At 28.1% G+C, this 22599-nt stretch overlaps 1 protein-coding gene across 1 annotated transcript in view; it reads left to right on the forward strand.

Annotated features, from left to right (window-relative positions):
* Positions 1 to 22599, forward strand: part of LOC111627423 (diphosphoinositol polyphosphate phosphohydrolase 1-like) — a 73549-nt gene that overhangs the window by 31465 nt on the left and 19485 nt on the right. Inside the window, exons 2-3 of the mRNA XM_023370988.1 lie at positions 1376 to 1540; positions 11822 to 11897. Of these exons, the coding sequence (XP_023226756.1) occupies positions 1376 to 1540; positions 11822 to 11897 (241 nt within the window). The remainder of the gene's footprint in view (positions 1 to 1375; positions 1541 to 11821; positions 11898 to 22599) is intronic.

The raw sequence follows: 22599 nt of genomic DNA on the forward strand, positions 1-22599 counted from the left end.
AATCTGGACAGGTCAAAAAACTTCAGGAAGTTTTTTCTGGACTGTCAATCTTTGTCCTTTGCCACCCTTCCATTTAACATTATGGATCTGGTGGTGATAGTATGATTAAAAACAGGACTTTTTAGTATTCACAGGATGGAAAGAGACAAAAATGTGAACTAATGGGAATGAAAATAGCATGGACTACAATTAGTGGTATAAAGGAAAAGAGACAATTTTTTTAAAAACTATTTTTCAAAATGCTGGTTTTTGTTTTCCTAACAACTTTTAAAAAATAGAGTTGCCAACTGTTTGGAATTTCAATCCTACCACCCACCTATATTTGCATTCAGGGCCTAATTTGGCACAAGGCAGGCATGGCACTTGCCTGGGGCCCATAATAGGTTCTAAACATGCCATTGTTTTATTAGTATTGCAAATTACTATACTATTAGCGCCATATTCAAGGGTTAATAATTGAGAATAACATTACCTACTGCTCTGACATCTAATAACATCACTGAGAATTAGATAATGTTTGTATATGCGCATTAGATCTGTTTGAAGTTCAGAATAAAGCAGCGTTTGTTGAGAAAAATATAATGTTTATTGCTGTATAATTTTATTGTAGCCCCAAAAATACAATATAAGTAAGATATTCAGATGTAAAAATAAAAATACTTTAATTTTAAATATTACAGTTTTATTTATATTTGTAGTAATACAAAATTTGTAAAGGGCCCGTAAATATTATTTTACCTAGGGCCCGTGAAGGTCTAAATTAGTCACTGTTTGCATTACATAAGTTATGGGCACTCCTTATCTTGATTTCAGATTTTTTTAAGCTTCTAATTACAGTACATGAATTTTTATACCATTCTATTAAATTTATTTATTTTAATAAAAGTAAATAAAATCAGAATAGTTTAATGACAATTTTAATATGAGCAAAAATTCAAGAACAAGACAACTTTAATAATCTTAGTATAACAATATTTGATAAAGATATAACATTAATGTGGACAGTCATCAGGCATTATATATTTAAACAAAATAAAATTTCATAAGGATGATATTACAAATCTATAACAATATTAGCCATGCTATAATATTGCAAATAAATAATTAAATAAAATTTGTAATTTTATAAAGTTTATTAGTAATAATTCTTTTAATAATGCATAATTGTAATAATAATCATAAGTTCATACTTAAAGGTTCTCTGTAATAAAGTTATTACATTATTAAATTAATATTTTTACTTTACTGTTATTTCATGTAAATAATCTTTAGTAATTATGATTGTTTGAAATAATTATTAAAATTAAGATATTAACCATAATCAACATTATTTTCTTTAATTTAAAGCATCCTTATTGATTTCTTATTAATATAGATTTTATTAGTAACCAGCAGTAGAACTCCAGATAGATGGATTGTTCCTGGTGGAGGACTAGAACCAAATGAAGATTCCAGGGTAGCTGCAACAAGAGAAGTTATGGAAGAAGCTGGTGTTAGAGGAAAATTAGGGAGATGTCTTGGTGTTTTTGAGGTTGGTAAAGTTTTTTTTCTTCATAATGTGAATTAAAATTTTTTTCATTATTATATCATATCACTTCCCCCCATATTATTCTGTCATAAAACTATATAGTTTGCAAAATAAGAATAACACACTTTTCTATCTTTAAAAAAAAGAGCATGATTTACATACAATAGTGTAAGATAAATTATGTGAGAAAATAGCATTACATTTTAAATCTGATGATTATTTTGAAGTTATAGATCTTGAATGATGATATAAAACATGTACATATATACATAAATTATATGTATTTATGGTACCATATACATAAAATAAGATAAAAATAAATTATGAATCAAACAGCATGGCCATTATATTTAATCTTTAAATTTGTGTAGTCAAGCTGCTTTCTATAATTCAAACATTTTTTTGTGATGCAAAAAACAGGAATAGATTTATTAAAAATATCATTGTAATAATTAAATCTAAAATGTAATATGTTCCTCTTGTTTGAGTTTTGTTTAATATTTTTTAATGAAAGTGTTAATATTAACTTACAAGCTGATAAACATTTTTTTTATTCTACAAGTTGTTGCCATTAACTTTAAATCAAATTTGCTGGAAATGTCAGTCAAACAAATGAAATATGTCATTTTGTTGATTATAATATATATATATTTGTTTTATTTAATTTTGCTTATCTGAAATTGAAATGCATTTTAGAATCAATGGGTTCTTCAATTCAATGTCCAAAACTACAGTCAGAAATCATTGCAAGCAGACCACATAATGCATTTTGCACTACTTGCTCAACTATTACATTGCTAAATGGTCATAATGATTCAAATAAAATTTGCTGGTAATGGGCATTAAAATTTACTTTTTAACATTTTGCACTACTTGCTCAACTATTAAATTGCTAAATGGTCATAATGATTCAAATAAAATTTGCTGGTAATGGGCATTAAAATTTACTTTTTAATGTTTTTAAAATGTCTTCAAGACAAGTTTATGATACAGCATTAAAACTAGGGTTTCTCCAATGGGATCCCAGGAAATCCTACAAATTTCTTAAAAGTTCACTTTTTTCTTATTTTGTGTTAAGATTGAGGAAATTTTGCAAATAGAAAGTATAATTAACTCATAAACTGTCAGAATACATTTGTATTTATTAATTTTTAAGCCTGCTTATTAGTTTTTTAAAGTTTTGCTTATTATGGCATGTCACAAATTGTCAATAATCAATATGTAGCTTATTTATGGCAGGTCTCTGAAAATTTTTTACTTGTCAGAGCCTGCAATATCTTAAATAATTGTGATAATGCTCTCTTAATTTTTAATCATGCCAGTAGCTTTGATAACTGAATTATGCCAGGTTGTGCAAATTGGGCAAGAATACAAACAAGTACAAAATATACAAGTATGAAGTTTTTCTTCACAAACCTAATTATTAAAGTCAAATGAACTGTCAAATTATCAGGCTGTAAGCTTGATGCCACTATGAAAGTAGCTGAGGTAGACAAATCAAGAATACTAGAATGCAAAAGAAGTATTGTAATGCATTTCGAAAACGAACTTGAAAATCACATAACATCAGTCTTCTCTTAAATGCATTAAAGATGATTCCACCAGCATTAATTGAATCAGAAAAGCAATTCTCAATAGCAGGACTTTTCATTTCTAAAATAAGAACCAGACTGAGGGATCAGAATATTGAACATCTTTGCTTTTTAAAATCTTACAAAATATTATTCTAAATTTTTATGTTCTATTTAAAAAACGAAAATTACCTTCTAAGTTAGAAGTTTGATCTAAGTTCATTTCTATTTAAATTTTCGACTTAATTCAAAGGCACTTTTTGTTGAAAGCAGTTTCTAACAAACTTTAATAAATTTTTTTCTATTTGTGAAAATTTCTATGTAATTCAAAAGCAATTTTTTTATACATATTTTACACAGCATTATAAATATTATTTTGGAGCTTGCAGGATGTATTAAGTTACTTAAAAATGAAAAATAATTATCTCATTTGATTTTAAGATTTATTTTATATCTTAAAAATAATTAATTATATCCCGGGAAACAGTTCACTTTTTTCTGGAATCCTGGGACAAGCAAAAGTCCAGGAAATGAGAAACCCTAATTAAAACAAAGTTATTATATATGCAGAAGAGCTTGAAAATTAATTTGCCAAACATTACCTAATTTATGACAAGTACATTGCTTTTCTAATTTGTTACTTAATGAAACTTAATTATTTAAAAATTTTGATCATTTCCAACCATTTGAGATGTTCCGGGGGTGGTAAGGATGATATGTACTCCGGTGAAGTCCACCATAATATCCGGGTTTCATCGCATAAGGGGAGAGTTTTAATCATATGCACACCACTCAACTGGTTAATGTGAGTTGCACTGTTTATATTTAAGCTTCTTGTTCTGTTTTAATACCAATTGAAGGATCTAAAGTGTAGTGTCATTTTGTTATGGACTTATCAAAAAGTAGACATTGGCGACAACAGGAATAAACAAAATTTTATTTTGTATATGTATTACGAAGATGCATTTCGGACGTCAAACCCCTCTTCAGATAAATTCTTAGATTTATCTAATATTATAAGTATACTAGATTACAATATTGCTTAAGATTGTTTTACAAAAAAATTACTGTAATTATATTTACATTTTACCTGTGTTTTGTAGACATTTAGTTGTATTATTTCAAACATGTTTCTATTTATCTTAAACATAAATTAATATAAATACAAAGAAGGAAAAAATTTTTGGTTTACTTGCTTATGAGAATATCTTTACTAATTTATCTAATAAACAACAAATAAGAACTTAAGATATGCTTCTTACATTTTAAGCAATGGGTAGAGTTTTCCTTCATCATCATTGTGTTTTTAACATCTTTACTGTTTTTGTCCTTTTGAAGTGAGAGGACGGTAGCCATAAACAACCTATAGGGTGCACTGACAAGTTATATAATGTCTGAGACATATTTTTATTTTTTATTTTTATCTTTTTGCTGCAATTTGAAAAAATTGTAGACCCTATAAATTCCCACTGTCGTCTGTCTGTCTTTCCTTAATCTCAAGAACAGAGTTAGATAAATGAAAGCTGAGACCAGATATGGAAAGATTAGGGGAAGAGGCCCTGATTAATTATATACAAACTTTTGATGCAAAGTAGAAGTTAATTCAGTTCAAAAATTTCTCCTGAAAGGTGTTAGATAGATGACCAGCACAAGTCTATTGTTAAAGGAAAAGTATTATGTACAGGGGCAAGCCCCTACTAATTTGAGGTAGAGAGCATATATTTTAAATTAAAAGTATGATTAAAAATTGCAGCCTGCCATTGTGATGATGTCACAATAAAATAATTGCTCATTATTGATTGGAAATAAATTATCAATTGCTTTAATAAACACATTTCTCTTAATTATGAAAAACAATAGTATACTTTTACTAACTTCTGGAACATAACCCTATGTTTTGCATTAGTCCTTTGTTTCATATAGCATGGATTTGCATAACACGGCACTTTTTTGAAATGTATCTACTGTGTTTTACTAGGGATATCTGTATATTTATTTAACATTTTATACATACCTACATACATAAAAGAAGAATTGAGAGAAAATAATTGATCTACAATCCAACACTAAATGAGCAATTATTTATTGTGACATCATATGCTGCAATTTTTAATATTTTTAATTTATTTAATTTAAAATATATGCTCTCCATCTCAAATTAGTAGTGGCTTTCCCCTGTACATGATATTTTTCCTTTAGCAGTTGAGTAGTGCCTGTCATTTATCTCACTCCTTTCAGGGGAAAATTTTTGAATTGACTTCTGGTTTGTGTCAGAAGTTCATATATAGTTAATTGGGGCTCTCTGCCCCTAAGGTTTCCATGTCTGGTCTTGTCTTTCATCTATCTAACTCCATTCTCAAGATTAAGGAAAGACAAACGGATGACGGACAACAGTGGAACTTTATAGGTCTACAATTTTTTCAAATTGTAGTCCAATTAATTAACAATCACAATTAAAAATACTGTATTACACATTAATATTAATTTTAATTAAATGAGGGCATTTTCTTTTTTCAAAGTATCATCATTGTCTTTTGTTATTGATTGGAAGTATCAGCACCATTTTCATTTCTTTTTTATCATAAGAAGATTTTTGTGGATAACAAAATAAAAATATTTTTAATCAAAAGTTTGTTCTAGAATGTTACATTTGTTCAGTTAAGTACTGAGCATCTTTTTTTCAGAATTTGTGTTCAAGTACCGAATTGTTCAAGTACTGAGATACTGTTGTATTTTGTTCATCATTTTATGAATGATTGCTTACCTACAGTTAAAAAAGTTTGATAACACTTATCTAAAAATGTTTAATCTTCATATTTAGTAAAGTTTATTTAATCTATAAAAAGAAAACACAGAGACAGTCTTAAGGGCTAAAGTTGAAAGTAATGACCACAACATCTGGTTGATAGTCTTCATTACAGTAAACCTGATGAAAGGCACAAAACAAATTGAAGATTTCAATATTTTAAATCTGTGAGCAAATTTGAGACAACATGCATGCTTACTTGAATAAAGAAAAATATTGAATAACGAAGTTTACACTTAAAAATTGTGAAATTTTGTATGGAAGATTTCCAAAACTATGTTAGAGTGAAACCGGAAGTCATGTTGTATAGGGGATATCTGCAATTTTCAAATCATGTTAGAGCAAAACAGTGTTATAGAAATACCATATTGTATGAGGGATACCTATAATTATTTACTTAACATCTAAATTAAAGATGACAAGATAATATTGTTTAGTTTAGTTTTATTTTTCTGTAAGATTTTAAAAGCAAATCAAATTTTTGTTGGTGTGTGTATTATCTCTGTAGAATTTTTGGAATTTAGGAAATCTGTCATATTAATTGTCCTTTTGAATTGTCAACTTGAATCCAATATTAAGTTTGGGGTGATTTCCAGCCATTTTTTTTATATCCCTGTGTAATAATCTCAACAGACTAATATTCATAATAGACATCACTCATGCTTTGTGTATTGTTAAGATGATCTTTTCTATTTGAATATTTAATTGACATAGAACAGTTTAGTTTCCTATATATATATATAATCTGTTCTAGTGTCTAGTGGTGGTTTTTCAATGGAACCATGGATTCTAATTCTTCAGTAATATTAAAATTGGAATTTTTCTTAAGACAGCAAATTGTGAAATATCACTAATACAGTATCACAACTTTCATCCAAAGCCAGAGAAATCCCATTCTAATTTTGAAGACAGTTTGAAGGAACAAATTTGTTTTTTGAAAGATTAATTTATCCTGCAATTGTAAATCTGACAGGCTGATTTTTTGCAATTATACATCCTTATTTGGAAAAGTAACATTTGCTATAGCTTGTAAATATTCTTCTTCTTTTTTTTATTTTTTCCTTCAACAGAGAATGGTTTCATTCCTTTTGCCAACATTTGACTGACAATGTACCTTACATCCAACTGAGGTTTATGAAAGCTACATTGTCTGTGGCTAATGAAGCAATTCTAAATATGTTTTGTTGTTGCCTCAATTTTTTTATTCAATCTATTTTGCTGTTGTGTAATTGTCCTTGTAGATTGCTAAATTTTGTAGAATGCTTAATTTCATATTGCTTTTTCAAATATTTTTTCCAATCATACCAAGCAAAAAGCATTATCTTTTACACAAGTAAAAATAATCATAAATCCTATTTTCTTTAAATTGATGATTTCCATCCTCAATTTTGTTTCTTATATTTTAAACTCATGATAAAACACAAGGCACTATATGAAAAAAAATTTTTTAAATTATTTTAAGAAAAAATTTTATTACTTGTTATAAATTTATTTTTGTTTTATTTAAGTGAATTTAATCTCTCCAAAATTATATTATTGTGTATAAAAAATAAAGAATTATTTACAAATAGATTTTCATACAATGAAGATGCAACCATTCTCATATTGATTAAGCATGAGACTGCAGAAGACACATAGAACAATTGTAAGAGTTACAGGATGTATGAGGATGTGATCACTTCATCCATACTTCATTCATATGTCATCCAATTACAGACCACCAAACCATGTGCTGTTATGTTTTGTCTATACTCAAGTACATTTCTTTTACATAAGCTTTGCTAGTGTTGCGGAGTTAGTGATTTTCAAGAAATAGCTGGACAAAAATCAAAGGCACTTTTCTTCAGTAAATCAGTTTTTGTGTAATTTTGATTTAACTGTTCAGAATAAATAAATATATCAAAATAACATAATACTTAATTGAAAATAGCTACTGAAAACAGTTTTGATTATCAACTCTACAAAGCAAAAGTAAATACCATTTTAATACTATAAGTCAACCATTTTAATAACTTAAAGATTTACACTGCTTAAAGAGAAAATCTATAAGTCTTTTGTAAAAGTCACATAAAGTACATTTTTACCATTGTTAGTAGAAAAGAGTGACTCTTTTCTACTAACAACGGTGAAAATGTACTTTGTGACTTTTACAAAATTTGTCTGAAATCGTGAGTAAACAAGTATAATTTTCTTTATTAAATTACAGAGAAATCTATTTACTATTCAGGGGTCACACTGCGTAGTGCCAAAATTACCACTTGGTGATATATTAAAGTGGTGATAAACATATAATACTGGTGATTAAAACCCCACTTATTTTGACATTTAATGTGAAATCAAATCACAAATCACACTTTGGGAAAAAACAACAAAATGTTGAGCTTCCGTACAATGGCAATCCTATGCACCACACATCTGGCAATATCATGATTTCACATGGCAAGTTTGGACAGAAAAGTAAGATGTGACATTGAGAACCAAAGGAAGTTTTGTGCAATTCCACCTGGCGTTTCCAGAGTGAAGAGTTGTATCAACCGACAGAAATTTTGGAAAATTTTTTTGGGATTACTTTTTTTCACTTTGATTTTTTTTCAGTAGATTAAAACAAAATTTTTGACATCACAGAACTTGTGAAGTTCTGTCATGTCAATACTGCTTAAAAATTGTGATCAAATGTGTTGTTTGGAATTATTCAAAAATGATTGCTATTGCTAATTAGGGGAGAGACACACGTTTGAGTCTCCAATTTGAATGAAACTTGGTGAGTATGAAGCCTTAAGCACAAACAGCTCTTTGTCCAAATAATAGGACTGACTTCTCTATTGCTTCAAAAAATTGGGCCTTTGAAAATTTAGTGTTTAGGTTATAAGTCTTTGGAAATTCCATGTCCCAGATTGGTTATAACCAAGTAAATAAGATCCTATGTACTAGACTCAGACGATGTAGGTTTGAATCTTTGGAGTTTTAATTTAGTTTTTTTTTATGTATAACTTTATTTTACTGCATCATTATCATTAACAGTAGCAGTAAAAGAGCTGTTCCTTCCATTCTATCTACATGCTAAATAACAAATGTATACAATTTAGTAAGCGAGTTAAATACTAGTAATAATGTTCTGCTTTTCTAGTTATAATTGAGAAATATTGGACTTTATATTTTAAAAGAGGGGGCAACTTTCTCAGTACTTGAACAGGAAGTTAAGGGGACTAGGAAGATAATTTTCAATTATACTATNTGCTTCTTCAGAGGACAAAAGAAAGGGAATTCACTAGACACAAGGTCAGTTATAGGCATGGAAGATTGAAATCTTTAGCTATATTGGTGAGATTATTGCCATCTGTTATGAGATTTTATTTAAAAAATTATTATTATTATTATTATAAAAAGACAAAAGGCTTAATTTTGAGGGTATAGATGAGTTTTTAAAAAGATGTAAATTTTTGAGTAAAATTTTCTTTAAGTCTGACTCCAATTGAGATATGACATATGACCTTCTATCTCCCCACCCTCTTAACCTTTAACCATCAAAATTTAATAGCACCAATGCTCTATATAAAGAAATAATCCTGCTAAGTATCAAAATTTTTGGTTCACCCAGTCCTGAGATATGTAAAATAGATTTATATTAGATATGCAAAACAAATGATCAGATTCAGACTCCCCTCTCCATTGTAGTGGTCGATGATAACCACTGAGTTATCCCTTATCCCTCTTCAACTGGACTATGTTGTTTATGAATGTTTCCTAATGACTAAGTTATTTTTTTACAAGAAACTAATTTTTGAAGAACTTTTACTTTTGAAAAGCATAATTTTTGAAGAACATTATACTTTTTTACTGTATATTAAATGTACTGTACTTCAAACACATCTTTATATTTTAATCTGTTGGTATTATCTATAAAATTTAAACAATTATATAATTAGACATTATGGCAATTACATATTTAGTTTAACAGAAAATAACAGTTTATATATGCATTATATATACAGTATAGTAAAATAGCTGTTTTTGATTAAGTTTCATTCCCAGTAGATTCTGTAAATATTAAATTTGTGAATACTAATTACAAAAAAACTTAGTTTTTCCATTTTATTTTTATATTTGAAAGATAATTATACTACCAACATAAACTGTAATTTAACGTAAAATAATACAACACACACAACCCGTGGTTTATATGATAGATTGGTTCTGCAAAAGCTTTGTGTATTGTAATTGAGATTAACACTTATATTGAAAATATTAAACTGTGGAACTTATTTCACATATAAATGCTACATGATTTGTTCTACAAAAGTTTTGCATTAAAAAAAAACTTTACACAGTAGTTCTTAAGTATAATATATTTTTATAGTAGAAAATTATTGACCATTTTTCCTTTTTAATTGGATTTTATTTTTAAAAATTGTAATCATCATTCCAGAAGAAAAATTAATCCTTAATGTCTTTTCCAATACTTAAATCTTGTATATAGTGAGGTAGCTTTCTTCTAGGAATCTACATACTTTATCCTCAAAAGTAATAAATAGTTCTAAACATACTTTGTCTTCAGAAGAACAATAAATAGTTCTGAAATATTTATACTCTTGGAAAAAATCATTCCTTGTATTTGAGAAGTTTACTTTAAATAATAATTTTCAGATATTTAGCTAGCCATCATCATCTCTGGTAAGACTGTTATAACAAATGTGAAATAAAATTTAGAATTTGAATAAATTCAAAGAAATAGTTTACAAAATATAATAATTTTTTTCATTCTATATGTAGTAAATCTAAAAAATTTATTGAAAGATATAATTAAATTAAAATAAACTATTAAACTATGAGTTATCCATTAATTAATCATTTTTGAATATTAAACTAGTTTAGTTTACTGTAAATTTCTAATGTTGAACTGTATTTCACAAGCTTCGGCAATATCACATTTTTTTTAATCACTAAGTTTTTAACTAAAGATAATCATTTCAGTACATTCCATAGCTAGATGACAAAAAAGTATAGAATTATTTAGTTGTCTGAATCACAAATGTACTAAAACTATTCCACCTGCAACAATTACACTTGCATGTGTTCTATAAATTCAATGTATATTTCAGGACATCCTTGAAATGGTGCATTTTTTAAACCAGAAGACCACATACTATTTTCTCCAAGTTTTATATCTTTTCCTGTTAAACATATTATGTATTATTTATCTTCTGATTGTTGCTGCTCATTTAACAATGTTAACTTATATTGGTATATAGAATACTAATGCATGTATCTTTCAGAAAAATAATGTTATACCTGAAAATGGCTATTTAAATAACTAAAAATGTTTATTTTAATATATTACTGTAAAAAGGTTAATTACTGAAATAGATATTGAAGATTAATTTTCACACTTACATATATACGTGTATATATAAGTATGTATATGTGTATGTTTGTAATGTTTTGATTAAAATTAATTTTAAAACTGATTACTTTCATCTGAATTCTCAAAGTTTAGAATGTCATTATAAAAAAAATTTTTGAAAGTAATCTTAATAAGAGAGATTTTACAGCATCTGTTTTTTGTTTTGATTATGCTGTATAATTGTCATTGTGTGCATTCATATTGAATAAGAATAAAATTGAATGCAACTTTTTATTTACAGTAATTGTTTTATTTTTTTTTTTTTAGAGTACCGANTTGTGCTTTAAGCTGTATGAAAATTTTATGATGTTAACATTATATTGATATTTAAATATAGAAAATCTAGAAGAACTATCAATATAAGTAGAGTACAAATTCCAAAAATGAGTAATGAAATTATCTGGATAAATCATTAGATTCCTAAAAACATGGTTTTATTAAGATATCTAGTTAAAAAGTTTATTGTGAACTTGATTTAGGATACGTTTGAAAATTTCTGTAACAATATAATTTAGTTTTTATTTTTATTATCAGTTTTTGTTTTAGTTGTGACTGAGGAATTAGAAGAATGGGAAGATTCCCAAACAATAGGTATTTAAAGTTAAAATTAAAATGTTTGTCATCTTACTATTCATCAGATTCCATCAATTCCAAATCTAAGTTTCATAGTGAATATTTTGTTAGTTTATGCAATTACAACAAAAAAATCTAGGATACTAAAATCTCTTAAAATTCACATTTAACAAAGATAAGTTTTATAAAATATACAAGATTACTAAGGTTACTAAAAATAAAATACACTTTAAACTTTTTCAAATACAATTAAAATAGAATACTGAATCCTCAAAAGAAATTGTTTTTATTTCATTAAATATGATGTCATAAATTTTAGACAATATATAATTATCAAATGAGATTGTATTATTTTTTTAATGTTTGATGTAAAAAGCACTTTATTAATTTGGAATATTTACTGTATATGTAGATAAGAGTGCATAAATTTTAAACCCTAATGACAACTTTTCTACAAAAAAGATTTATTATTTGCATAAAGAAAATTTATTTTATATAGTCACTTGGTGATAACCTTTACCATATCTTTGATGCAAACTTCCTATTTGATGCTGCTTCTTCAGAGGACAAAAGAAAGGGAATTCACTAGACACAAGGTCAGTTATAGGCATGGAAGATTGAAATCTTTAGCTATATTGGTGAGATTATTCAGCAGTTTGTTAATTGCATGAGATATCAAGATGTCTTACAATGAAATCATCATTGATGATTTCTTTCAGGAATCATGTAATAGATTACATTTTATCCTCAGTGACAATTGATTATACAAAATCCTTATAATCAGTATATTATTATTTTAAATATATGAGGTTTACAAGTATCAATGCATAATTATTTAAGACTTTGGTACCAACATATATATTTTCACCAAACTAATAAAGTTATGCACAGTGTTATATGCATTACTTGTTGAAGTACTGAGTTTTCAGACAGTTTCACTTGGCTGTTGAAATACTAAATTTTTAAATAAATATGTCAATATGAAACATAACATGTGTGCATTGAGTACTGGATTACAATTTGTCATTGTCATTTCTTGCCATTTGTGAAGTCATACTATTTTCTTTATATTACTTTCTTCACTACACACTTCTGTGAACTGACAATGATAACTATAAAGCAACAATCTTAATGTGAAAAATTTAAATCATATTGTGGATTTCACATTTGATTATAATTTTAGTAGCCGATGATCGCCAAAATGATAGTCATGTAAATAAATTGGAATTTCCAATATGTATGACACACATACAGACACAAATGGAATGTTTCTACGTGAGACATATGAAAAATATTGAGTTAGTCAAAAAAGTTTATTATTGTGTAAATTTAGTGCAGGATATTAAAGGTTTTAATTTACTAAGTTGAACTCCTATACTTGTTGTTTATATTAATATTTTCATTACAATGCCAAACAGCTCTTTTTATTTCTTTGGCTCTGTTGAAATGAAAATTTTGTATATGATCACCATTCACATGTCATTCCAAAATACTTTGCTATCTCTTTTTAATTATACTTTCTACTCTTTTAATTCTAGTTTTAAATTACATCATATTTGATTATGTAATTTTATTCTGGTTAATAAGATCTGTTTCAAATATGTATTGTTTTTTACAATTTTCTGTAAAAATTCAATTATTCATCTTTTTTCCTTTTTATTTCTTAATTGAAATTCTATGTACACAGATTAAAAATTAAATATAAAATATATAAATATTTTTTATATTTATATAAGTATTAACTTACACATTTATACATTTGTAAATGACTTATTTTCCGTCTGTGTGAAAAATTGGTGAGATTTCCAGCAGTACACAATGAAGATCAGAAAAAAAAACTCAGTTATGTTTTGGACAAAGGAAAATAAATAGTGGATGTGATTTTATAAAGAAAACTCCATTCAGTTTAATAAAAAGAATTATGATAAAGACAATGTTACAAATGCCTCTCATTACTTCATACTGTAACATTGGTTTAGATAGTAAGTGTTGAATAAGTGGTCTACTAATTTTGCAATTACTGAGTACAAGAATATAATATATATATATTATATTCTTGTACTCAGTAATATATATATATACACACTTATTGTATTCTTCTTGAATATATATACAATTAATTATTTTTAATTGTTCTCTTTATTCTACTAAAATTATCTATATATCTTATAATAAATTTTATCTCGTTTATACATTTTTACCTGTACTTCTCTAAAAGTCTTATAGTGAGAAAGGTGTAATCAGAAATAAGTGATCCATTAGAATTTCTATTTTTGTAGAAAATTTTCTCTTTAACATTTATATTGTATAATATCAATATACAGTATCAACAAGAAAGAAGCTATCCTACAAAAAAAGGTTTCCTATGTGCTACAAAAGAAAATATACTAAAAATGTCCTCTTTAAATTCATAAAATGTATTATAAATGTCATTAGGTTATACAGGATGTCCATAAAGTATGTTGAATTTTAGAAATTTTATTTTTAAAATACTGTGAAACTTACTGATGCCATTTCTGCATCAAAAGATAGGTTGACAAACTGTGTTTGCCTATCAGTATACCTCCACATCTGCTCCTTCCATTGCCCACAGCACATCTACACTATACTTAGTTTCTCAACACACATTTATCAGTAGTCCAATGGAAAATGACATCAGGTTGCATTTTCTGGCAGGACTGGGCACTGCCTCATTGGGGAGTATCATAGGCAATTTCCTGGACACCATATTTTCTAAATGCTGGATAGGTTTGGAGAGTTCCATCCACTGGCTCTAAGCTCACTTGACATAACCCCACAAAGAAATCAAGGGAGGTTAAGGGCAGAGTATATGCATACATGAGATGTGGATATGTTGAAGTAAATAAATGCACATCTAGACAATATTCAATTTTCCACCACATGTTCATCAGCATGTTCGATGTACCCTGATTCACTTCTTCAATGTATCCACATCTTGTGGTGGCATATACTCTGTCCTTAACAACATAACCTACTTAAATTTCTTTTTGTGGGGTTATGTCAGGTGAGCATGGTGCCAGCAGGTGGGACTGTCCCAACCTATCCAGCAGTTGGAAAATGTGGTGTCCAGGAAATTGCATATGATACTCCCCAATGTGGTCATGCACACTCCTGCCAGAAAATGCAACTGTATGTCATTTTCCACTGGACTGCTGATGAATATGTGATGGGAAATCAAGTATAGCATAGATGTGCTGCGAGCAATGAAAGGTGCAAATGTGGAGGTGTACTGATAAGCTGACTGAAACTGTTTGTTTTCTACCTTTTCATGTAGGAACTGCATCTGTAAGTTTCACACTGTATTTAACAAATTCTTAGAAATATATTTTTAAGCTATGAAATATTAATAAATACTTCATAGCGTATAATGATTCAACCAGATTATTTCTGTACGGAGTAAATATAAATAATTTTTTTATTAAAAATGTTTAACTTTTTTCAAATTATGCACACACTTTTTTTATACAGAAATTGTTTAATATTTTAGTTACAAATTTCAAGAGTTCTTAATATCCTTGAAGATCAGTTCTTTTCTGATTAATGCATAGCAAGATTTTTTATGGGACTACTTTAAAATATATTTATAGCACAGATTAAATTGAATACAAGTGTTGAAACACACAATGAATTAGTTTTAAATGTTAAACAATATATTGCATTTGCCATTCCTGCAGTGTTAGCAAAGTTTACTGCTGAATTTTGTGCTTTAAGCTGTATGAAAATTTTATGATGTTAACATTATATTGATATTTAAATATAGAAAATCTAGAAGAACTATCAATATAAGTAGAGTACAAATTCCAAAAATGAGTAATGAAATTATCTGGATAAATCATTAGATTCCTAAAAACATGGTTTTATTAAGATATCTAGTTAAAAAGTTTATTGTGAACTTGATTTAGGATACGTTTGAAAATTTCTGTAACAATATAATTTAGTTTTTATTTTTATTATACATTGTTACTCTTCTATAGATTGTTCTGTAAATAGTAAAAATTTTTTAAAACCATAATACTTACTCTACTTACCGGTACTATATTTAACTTAACTTTTTGCTTATTTATGGTAAGTAAAGTATAGTAATATTGAAATCATGGATTTAAAGCAATGAATCATATTCTAGTCATTTCAAATTAAAAATAGATACCAATCAAATTTATTCATTAGTTATATTACTTGAAACAACTAAAATGAAACAACTGAAACTAAAAACTAGTCAGTACCTTCATTTATCACAGTGTGAAGTTGAAGTATTTAATTTAGATTATAATCTTTTGACCTTGAATAAGATTTGGAATGTCTGTTATTGTTCATGAAAATACTCAAAAAAAATTAGAAAGCTATTGAACAAACTGAAAAATTTGTTTAAATAAATAGTAGTAATTGATTATTAACAATATTGCAAGGAAAAATTTAATTTTTTTTTTAATGTTGGCATTGTGATATGACAGTTGTCAACTGTCAATAGTTCTTTGTTGAATGATAAACTGTACAATGTGTCATCTATTGAAGAATAAGTTATTTACAATTGCATTTACCATTGAAAATATAAGTTTTTATTTGATAAATGAATAGTTATTATTTTAATTTTTTAAATGTTTTAATGCTTGCTTTAATGCTTTTTTTAATGATCTAATAGTAATACTGCAAAAAAATTAATAAAAATATATATATATTAAATTTATTCTTCAGCATTTTTATATGCATTCAGATAATAGGTCTCATAAAATTTTCAAGATTTTTCACCATGCATTATATAGTCATTCTAAGTTTCTTTTGTATATTTAAATTTTTTTCATTTGTCAAATGATATAATTCTAGCACTGATTATGAATATGTTAAATATAAGGTGTGTAATTCTAAACTGTGTGTTTTTTCCCTTTAAAATTTCTGTCATCAGTTCTATCCAATTGCTAATATAAAGAACTATTATAATAATGTTTTTATCATTCAAAATAATAATAATGTTTCTTTCTTTTGAATGTCAAGTGTTAGAGTTAAAAATGCCTTAGGGGATACAACATCAACATTGTGTAGCTGTATGTCTAAACACAAAACAGAAATGTAACACCTGATGAGGGGTGCAAGATACATAAAATATTGCACTTGAAATGCATAGTGAATAAAGAAGATAACACTCAGAAATTTTTGTCTCTGATAAAATGCAGTCCAGACAAAAAAATGTCAGTTAACTCCTTCGGATCTAACCTATGATGTTTTATCAATTTTTTTGAAGAAATAATTTTTTAAAAAATTGGCATTCAAAAGAATATATAAAAAACCACACCATTGATATAATACATATCTATTACTTATATTAAATGTTTTTATCATTTTATCATAAACTAAAATATAGTTTATAGCATAAAAATTTAATGTCATCCAAACTGCATCTTATCCACACTTTCATTTATTTCAAAACTCATTTTATCCACTTAACCAATGGAAAACACTGATATTAATCATGTGACATAAATCATTATAGATTTCTGTTTTGCATAAAAGCATGTGGCTTTTGCATTTAAAGTTGAAATGATATTTTGGTTAATTATTTTAAGCTTTTGATATTGAAATAGTAAAACAGTAGACAAAGAAGGAAAATGAATCTGACTTGATACCAGAAGAGGTGCCAAAAGAGTTCATTAAACACTGCAAAAATCTGTGACATCAAATGTCTGCTGGAAACTCATTTTGGAGAATGTTGGGAAACAGAATTCCTTGGTATTTTATTAAGATTTGTTATGTGAAGTTGTGGATATCGAAAAAAAAGGCAAAGAATGTTGCAACAGTTTGAATGAATTGCTGATATTCTATTTAAATCCTGCAGTATTATTGTTTTTATAATGTTTAATCTTATTTTTAAGTTAGTTGTTGCTTATTATTAATTGTTATTCCAAAACCTGCCAAATCTGAACTGTCTTTTCAAAACCTACCTTATTTATCTTATAAATTTCAACATCTTCCAAACCCTTCATTAAAATTATAATTCCATTAGAAGCTTACATTATGTCCACTCTACATGAAATAAATAAAAAATTCCCCAAAAATTAGCTATAAACAAGAAATTTAATGCAAAAACAAATATTTGCCACTGTTTTTAATACCCATCATGTTTCTAAAATCAAACAGAATACAGGTTTAAATTAGAAAGAACAAAAGAATGTCATGGCTGAAGAACTAGGCACCCATGTGATGCAGAAGGCATAACAAGAAATAATTATCATAAACTAAACAAAAAGTAAAATATTTTTACTTTACACAAGTTTATGAAAGTTCATAGTGCTTTCTATGCAGGTGAGACAGTCCACCTCTTTATAGTTGATTGCAGTGCCTTTCCTAGAGGCCTTATAAATCTCAATATCATCTAAGTACTTGAGATAGGCTACTCAGAGGAGTGGTGTAAATGGTGTGCCTGATCTGATGCAATATGCATGTCATTATAGATAAAGGATGCCAGGACAGTTGTGCATAGACCCTTTCTAATGCTATATTCATGTTCCTTAATCTAATTTATATGTAATCTAATTTTTACCTCCATAAGTTAACACTAGGATCAAATAAGTTATGATTTTTTACTGGCAACACTTGATAATAGCATTGATTCCATATGCTAACAAAGATAACCCTTTTTCCAAGATGTCACTGCAAAATGCCATGACAGATTACTAACTCAAAAGTAGCCACTGAATAGCCAGTATTTTTAAAAATTAAAATTTAATTACAAATAGAAATAGTCACTATTGGTACTATACATAGTTAATAAGTATATGAGTTTTCACATATAATACCTTTACAAAAATTCTGCTATATAGACTTGCATCATCCTACACCGTAAAACTTGTCACTTTTAGTAATTTGTCACCTTCTCAGTCCACATTAAGTTGAGTTTGTGTGACTCTACTGTATCTATTTAGAATGATTAAACAACATACGAGAGCTACTAAACAAATCTGTTAATATTTATTGGGTTGATGCAAAAGTTTCTGGAATTTTCTAGATCTCTCAAAGAATATTTGAAATTTTTCTCCAACAGATGTTGAGGTGCACATTCATAAGTAAAAAAGATATTCTGATGATACCAACTTTTTAAATATGTCAAGTTTGCTAATGCTTGCTCATGACCAAATTTGCATATGTGCACTTTACAATTATCAATTCAGTATAAAAACCTTCATTACAGAAGATGAAAAATGGTACTTGTATTTCAGCTTAAAGTGGAAAAGTTTGTTGACTGACATCAATCAAGCAGCACAGGCCGTGCTAAAACAAGAATTGCATTAGTATTGTGATATATGTGAGCAAAATTAAGATTTTTACAATGAAATAATTTTGCAAAAAAAAAACTTATTTTTTATTTATAGATTCCAACGTCACCATCAACACAAATGGTATAAGATATTACTACTGTTACAATATTTAAATTCACACGTACTGTACCGTTTCTGATCTCGATCACATAAAAGGGCCCGACCTTAATAACTAACCTTATACTAACTTAATATTAGTGGAAGAGAAGAATAGAAGTAGGAGGATGAAAGCAGAATACATACGATAGGCAAAGAAAATACCCGGGATTTATTTTGTTGGTATGTTCGACTTATACGTGCCGGGTGGGATGCCACACGATGAATTCTAACTCGAGTTGTCGTCGTCTTCCTATCCTGTATTACGATCCTTATTCTTCTAAATTCTTTTGCCGCTGTCGCTGGACGAGAACTTCTTTCTCAATCTTTCCAGTACCTCCGTTCGTGGCTTAAGCAACTCTCAAGTGTCCACTCTTCACGTCTGCACCTCTCGCAGTTCTGTCCTCGAATGCCTTTTGTCCGTTCCTCCTTGTCTTAAGGGTAATTCGAACTTCTTTGTTCTTCCATTTCCCGGAAGTGGTCATCCCACCCAAGGGACAGGGATTAAGATAGGAAAGTTCTAGAAGGAGATAGAATAATAGAACAAAGGATAGCAGGAAAGAACTAAACTAACTTAACTTAATACATACAAAATATAGCGTACGACTACAGTATAAGGTAATGTCGTATATTTGGTGGGATGAGATGTTCATGGACCAGTGGACACTATCAGATGTTACACAGAATACCATTATAACTTCCAAAAACTGTTGTGCTTAATTGCAATGTTTTGCTGATGCTACCCACACTAAGCAATCAGAGATGAATGTTACATGCTTTTACTTCCCTACTTCATCATTCAAAAATTTGAGCCAATGTTTGGAATGTAGAAAAGCTAAAAAATCTGTAGGGCATGCAAGGAAGCCATTATAATCAATTATGAAGACAATAATATGTTGGCACAAGCATGGAAGGTTTACAGGAGTCCACCAACAATCCAGTGATGAGAACAATGCAGCCATAAATTCTGTTCAATCAAGAGAAGACAGCTGCAAAACTTAAAAACCTTCTATTTTGGTAGTGCATAACATTTTTGAATGTAACTATGATGATGATTTAAGATTACTGAGAGTGTTTGTTCATCTCATTAAACTTAAATTTTATTTAAAAACTGGAATTTGGTTTTGTAATATAGTATTTTTGGTCATTAATATAATAGTTTTAAAAAAGTTACATTTTTTTATATTTATCTTAGTATTTTTATTGTTTTTTTAAATATTTATTGTAATATATTATTGACTTGAAATATTTAACAAATAATATGTAGAGCTAATTTAAAGTTTTTTTTAAATCCTTGACTGAAAAAGTAGTATTTTTTTCCTAATGTTGATTACTATAATATAAAGATTGATTTTTATTTTAAAATCATTTTATAATGAAAATATAACTTACAATTGCTGCTTGATATTTAGTAAATTAATATTCCATGATTATAATTTTATTTGATTTGCAGAATCATAAAATTTTTATATTAATAATCTACTCTTAATATTTTTAAAATACTGTCATGAGACATTAACTTTTCATAGTGCTTTTGGAGTATTAAATATTCAAAGTTAAAATGATTGATTTTACTTCAGATTTTTAGTGAATTAGCTGTAGCCTAAAGAAGAGTCCATTATGTTTCAAATAGATGTATTGAAATAGTTTTGCATATGAAGGTATACAATAGATGATATTCAAAATATTTAATAATGACATGCTAACATAAATTCATGTATAATGTAGACTAATTAAAAATAAAACTTTGTGGATGTATTTGATAAAATAGAGTACAGTAATACCCCGAACTTACGCGATAGGTGGGACCAAGCAATAACTGCGTAAGTCGAATTCACGTAAGTCGGGATATAATTTCTCAATTTGTGTAAAATCCAAGTCAGATGTATGTAAGCTAATAAATGTTCTCGTTAATCTTATCTCGTCTTTTGATTCATTTATTGTTACAAGAAATCACCACATAGTCTCTTGAGTCTCCGTAGATATAACAAATATAGAAATAGCTACAATTTATTTTGTGTTATTTATGTGTCAATTTCGCATGACGCATCCGAACATGTAAGTTGAACTATAGTGTGGGGGAATGAGTAATTGAGAGTTGCGTGGCGCTCACACAAAAGATAAATCGACAAGATTTGAAAATCGCATAAGTTGGGATAGCATAAGTTGAGGTATTACTGTATTTTATTTATAAAGGTCTACACTAACCAGTTGAAGTTAATGGTAGCAAATATCATTCTAATAATTTTTAAATTGTTTTTTGATTTCAAGAAACTGTTGTAGAATTGTCTTTGATCTGATTATCCTTGGCTAGTCTGTCTAAACCATTATTTGACATAAGGAACCACATCAAAATCTTGTGATTTATTCTCCCTTAAATCGATAATTATTGGTGACTTGTAGTCACAATAATTAAAGTGTTTCTTTTAATTTTGCTTAACATAGATATTATTATTACTGCAATATTTAACAACTGTTACAACCATGTTTGTATTTACTGACTGAATATTTTATGTCTGCATATGCATGCTCAATTTTTTTTTTACATGGGCTTTTTTACACAGTTTTAATTTAATATTGTTTGGAAAAACATCACACAATTCCATTTTTGAATGAGCTGAGCAGTTTAAGCATATAAGGTAATTTATGGATCATTGTCAGGAATTACACAATGACTTAATTAAAACAAGATCATGATGATTGATAACTGAATTTGTCAAAACCAAAATGAAACTTCAATACCAGAAAAAAATGCTAATGTAAGAATCGAAGGGACAGAGGGACCCTGCTTACCGGCGGCTCTGTCAGAGAATGGCTTTAGGAGGGCTTTAGGAGGACTAAGTGAATGGGGAGGTCAGTGAGTATGTCGACAGGTTCTGAGTAAGTTCACAGGTTGATCAAAAATAACACATGTAATAAACAACTATAAAATTATACATATCGAAGGCAAAGGCAACAGTGGAAAAAATCGAAATAATAAAATTCTGTTCTAGCTTGCTACAATGATTCGTCTTCCCAGGGAACATCTACATTCTATTCTTGAAGTTAAACTAAGAGATGAGAGAAACCTAAGAGGGACATCTTTGAGAGAGAGAGAGAGTCAAAATTTCTTTAAAATACCTCTAAGTCTGGTATACGATGTCGTGGGGACTATCATGGACCTGGGAGGTGGTCATCTGGTTATCTTGAGATAGAGACAGCAGGTATGGCGAGGTGACAGACAGAATGGCGGTAGAGGTCTGGTGTCCCCTGTAGATGTCCCGGATGCTATCAGCTGTAGACGTCCACCTGGAGAA

This window comes from Centruroides sculpturatus, unplaced genomic scaffold (genome assembly GCF_000671375.1).
Source record: "Centruroides sculpturatus isolate CEXI.00-Female unplaced genomic scaffold, Cexi_2.0 scaffold424, whole genome shotgun sequence".
Lineage (NCBI taxonomy): Eukaryota > Metazoa > Arthropoda > Arachnida > Scorpiones > Buthidae > Centruroides > Centruroides sculpturatus.